Source organism: Pan paniscus, chromosome 3, assembly GCF_029289425.2.
Source record: "Pan paniscus chromosome 3, NHGRI_mPanPan1-v2.0_pri, whole genome shotgun sequence".
In the NCBI taxonomy this organism is placed as follows: Eukaryota; Metazoa; Chordata; class Mammalia; order Primates; family Hominidae; genus Pan; species Pan paniscus.
In genome coordinates, this window is record NC_073252.2 from 56,069,380 (window position 1) to 56,074,058 (window position 4,679).

General features: G+C 37.5%; 1 protein-coding gene across 1 annotated transcript; it reads left to right on the forward strand.

Annotated features, from left to right (window-relative positions):
* The first annotated feature begins 1,700 nt into the window (after positions 1–1,700).
* On the forward strand, positions 1,701–3,701 carry PPBP (pro-platelet basic protein). Its single transcript, XM_003832330.7, has 3 exons — positions 1,701–1,935; positions 2,240–2,375; positions 2,518–3,701. The coding sequence occupies exons 1-3, from the start codon at positions 1,788–1,790 to the stop codon at positions 2,618–2,620; spliced, it is 387 nt and encodes a 128-aa protein (XP_003832378.1). The 5' UTR covers positions 1,701–1,787; the 3' UTR covers positions 2,621–3,701.
* The last annotated feature ends 978 nt before the right edge of the window (positions 3,702–4,679 follow it).

Consider the following 4,679-nt stretch of genomic DNA (forward strand, 5'->3'; position numbering starts at 1 on the left):
TAGAGAGTAATTTTGAACATTTAGTATTTTAAGCATTTCTTCTAAAATTTAGGATATGAAAAGTAAGAAAAGAATATGGAAAATTTAAATAATATTCTGTGAGACTTATACATAGTTGTAAAAGGAAGAAAACTTGTTGCCAGTGCCACTTACATCTGCCTCTTCTTTATTGACAATCTTCCAAATCAATTTAAATAGCATAGTTGCTTTGGGTCCTGTCGAGTTTGGCCTGGAATTGTAGGTGATTAGAAAGGATAGGGAAGCTTTCATGTGATATGTATTCATTGATTTATTAATTATTTAAGATCTACTTTATACTGAAGTATCCTACATGTTATAGGATACATGAGACATTCAAACAAACACAGGACACGCCACTCCCTACAAAAGTGCATGGTTCAATTGAGGAAGGAAGTCTTACAGATGGGACAGAGAACCAGAAAATAACATAAAGCCAAGATGTAATGTGTAGGTCCACCTCTCTATCTTTGTAGGGACATAGCATTTCAGACCAAAACCTTTAATCTGGGTCTGAGAATTCAGGAACAAATATTTTCCTTGGTAAGGACATTTCTTGCACAATTTCTAATAGTGCAAAATTGGAAACACCCTGAAGGGCACCAACAAGGCAAGGTTGAGTAACTATTGTTCTTACCATAGGACGTCACATGGTCATTAAGAAGAATGGGGGAAAACTACATTAAGATGACCTGAAAAGATAAGGAACACATATTTTTGAAGGATAAAAGTCAGCTGTATAGTGATCCATATACAATACTTCTATGTATATGTGTACCTCTATGTCTTAATGGTGTCTCACTGTATATATATACATGTGTGCATATAAGTGCAGACAGAATTGAAAACTAATGCTAAATTGTTACCAGTGTTTACCACTGAATAGTAGGAATGTGGAGAAATGATGAAGAGAAATTTGTGTTTTATTTCAAAGACATCTGCAGCATACGAATCTTTTGCAATAAATTATATAATTTTTCTGCTAAATTAAAAATAAAAAGAAAAATAAATATGCTGGGTCCTACTTTTTAGGTATTCTTAGGTGGTAGAAACAAGTAGCTTCTTTTGTAATGTAAAGGAGGATGAGTTTCATTTGTAGTTTCTAGATGAAATTACAAAAGATAATATAGATTGAAGGCAGAAAGAATCCAATAAGCTAAAATCCAAAGACAACCTTTGACGGTAATTGGCTCTTATTTTACTTACATGCTCCAAACCAATCCCAATATTTATCAACATCCATGAAAAGAACATTTGCTTTCTTTGGCACTAACAAGGAAAGATAACTTCCTCTTTCAAGGGCCACATGTTTGTGCCTTCAGGTGCTCCTAAAGTTTCTATTAAGCCTAAAACTGCAGCATAGGAAAGGCAGGGCGTATTGTTATAAATCATACAAAGAAAATGCATGTAGTATTTCAGTCTAGTTCTTACCTTCCTGAACGGAGTTCTTACACAGGTGTAAGGAAGATAAGTATTGAGAAAGGGAGAGCGGGAATGTGAAGTAATGCACATTAAGCAAGTTAGTAGGAATTTGACCTGTCTGGTCTTTCTCTGGGTTGGGCACAGCTTCAAATGCTTATGTGTGTATCACCACATACCCTCACTTCCTCCTTTCCTACCTCTTCCTTCTTACTGGCTTTGAGAGAGAGCATATAAATGACATCTTCAGGGCATGAGAAGCCACTTATCTGCAGACTTGTAGGCAGCAACTCACCCTCACTCAGAGGTCTTCTGGTTCTGGAAACAACTCTAGCTCAGACTTCTCTGCCATGAGCCTCAGAGTTGATACCACCCCTTCCTGTAACAGTGCGAGACCACTTCATGCCTTGCAGGTGCTGCTGCTTCTGTCGTTGCTGCTGACTGCTCTGGCTTCCTCCACCAAAGGACAAACTAAGAGAAACTTGGCAAAAGGCAAAGGTAGAGGCCCTGCTTCCCTGCACTTGTTGCTGCTTCTGCTACACCTGTCTCTGGGGTAGAGACTAGCTTGGTGCCTCTGGGGCTGGAGAGGGCCATTATACCAACAACTCCAATTGGAGGAGGCACATAGGGGGGTCACTTCTCACTTCTTGTGTGCTGGGCAATCTGCTGGGCACTTTACTAAAGCGTTACAGATCATATTCACAATGGCTTTATGAGAGAGGTACAATTACCCTCAATCCGCAAATAAAGAGACCTGAGGAAAATATTCATGACCACCAATAGGTCACATTTTCTACCCTAGAGGAAAGTTTAGACAGTGACTTGTATGCTGAACTCCGCTGCATGTGTATAAAGACAACCTCTGGAATTCATCCCAAAAACATCCAAAGTTTGGAAGTGATCGGGAAAGGAACCCATTGCAACCAAGTCGAAGTGATGTAAGTTGCTGTTTCTGTGCTGTTGCCTTATCAGAGAAACCCTCTACCTCCATCCGCATAGGCACTCGTTTCCTCCAGTCTCATGGATTAGTTCTGATATTCAGATCAGGACACCCACAGATAACCCTGTTCTCTCTTGCAGAGCCACACTGAAGGATGGGAGGAAAATCTGCCTGGACCCAGATGCTCCCAGAATCAAGAAAATTGTACAGAAAAAATTGGCAGGTGATGAATCTGCTGATTAATTTGTGCTGTTTCTGCCAAATTTCTTTAACTCCCAGGAAGGGTAGAATTTTGAAACCTTGATTTTCTAGAGTTCTCATTTATTCAGGATACCTATTCTTACCGTATTAAAATTTGGATATGTGTTTCATTCTGTCTCAAAAATCACATTTTATTCTGAGAAGGTTGGTTAAAAGATGGCAGAAAGAAGATGAAAATAAATAAGCCTGGTTTCAACCCTCTAATTCTTAGCTAAACATTGGACTGTACTTTGCATGTTTTTTCTTTAAAAATTTCTATTCTAACACAACTTGGTCGATATTTCCTTGTCTACTTTATGGTTATTAGACATACTCATGGGTATTATTAGATTTCATAATGGTCAATGATAATAGGAATTACTTGGAGCCCAACAGAGAATATTTGCTCAATACATTTTTGTTAATATATTTAGGAACTTAATAGAGTCTTTCAGTGTCTTAGTCCTAGGATGTCTTTTTTAAAATACTCCCTGAAAGTTTATTCTGATGTTTATTTTAGCCATCAAACACTAAAATAATAAATTGGTGAATATGTCTTATAAACTGTGGTTAGCTGGTTTAAAGTGAATATATTTGCCACTAGTAGAACAAAAATAGATGATGAAAATGAATTAATATATCTACATAGTTATAATTCTATCATTAGAATAAGCCTTATAAATAAGTACAATATAGGACTTCAACCTTACTAGACTCCTAATTCTAAATTCTACTTTTTTCATCAACAGAACTTTCATTCATTTTTTAAACCCTAAAATTTATACCCACACTATTCTTACAAAAATATTCACATGAAATAAAAATTTGCTATTGACTTGTTGTCATCTATTATTAATTTTAACAGGATTGTTGGGGAAAAAAAGGTTTAATTTTCCTCTCTTTTTTGTATACTTGGTATTTCACAGTATGACCAACAAAAGATACTAAATTGATGATCGGTGTCATTCTTAATGTAGTATGATAATAGTTCCAATTTACTAATCATTTTAATATGCCAGGAATACTAAGTGTTTTGCATGCATGAACTAAACAATTTTTTAAAAGATAGATATGATCTGGTTAAAAGAACATCCTCTGGAGTTTGAATAATGAGGTAACCTGGCTCTGCCACTTGTTAGCTGTGTATATCAGGTCATGTTGCTTAATTTCTCTGTACCTTAGTTTCTTCATCCCTAAAATGGGGATAATATTGCCTCCCTCACAGAGTTTATGGAAGGATTAAAAGAGTCAATAAATTTAAGGTATTTAAAATAATGTGTGTCATAAATAAGCCACATATAAATATTAGTAATTATTTCTTATGATTATTATTATCCTCCCCAGTGTTACAGAAGAGAAAAATCAAGTTTATAGAGTTTAAAATACTTGCCCACTTTCAGATAACTAAGTAGGTAACAGAGTGGGAATTTCAAATTGTGCTCTTAACCACCACACCACAGTGCTTTCCTCAACTCTTCTTTCTCTAATGAAGAGATTACATTACATATAACATAGTATTATTCACACACATAATACAACTTGATACATAAAAAGCATACTGTATAGACTATAATAATTATAGGGTATCAGGCATCTCACTCATTATGTTTAGTGGTTTCCCACTGAAACTTGACAAGACCAGCTCCTGAGACATGGCACAGTGTTGACACCATGCTTATACCTCCTGAGATGCAGATGTCTTCTGTTTTTGAGTGCATGTATTGAGTTACTCTGTTTACATGCAGAGAAAGAGTGATTTAGTTGCCACTCAGTGCCACCTGGATTCCTTTACACTGCCTGTAATCCCAGCACTTTGGGAGGCCGAGGCGGGCGGATCACGAGGTCAGGAGATCGAGACCATCCTGGCTAACACGGTGAAACCCCGTCTCTACTAAAAATACAAAAAATTAGCCGGGCGTGGTAGCGGGCGCCTGTAGTCCCAGCTACTCGGGAGGCTGAGGCAGGAGAATGGCGTGAACCCGGGAGGCGGAGCTTGCAGTGAGCCGAGATCGCGCCACTGCACTCCAGCCTGGGCGACAGAGCAAGACTCCGTCTCAAAAAA

Excerpts from the sequence above, each read along its gene's own strand:
- PPBP (XM_003832330.7), top strand. The coding sequence starts at position 1,788 with ATGAGCCTCAGAGTTGATACCACCCCTTCCTGTAACAGTGCGAGACCA. Across the intron at positions 1,936-2,239 it reads AAACTTGGCAAAAGGCAAAG|AGGAAAGTTTAGACAGTGAC; the intron begins GTAGAGGCCCTG and ends TTTCTACCCTAG. Across the intron at positions 2,376-2,517 it reads TGCAACCAAGTCGAAGTGAT|AGCCACACTGAAGGATGGGA; the intron begins GTAAGTTGCTGT and ends TCTCTCTTGCAG.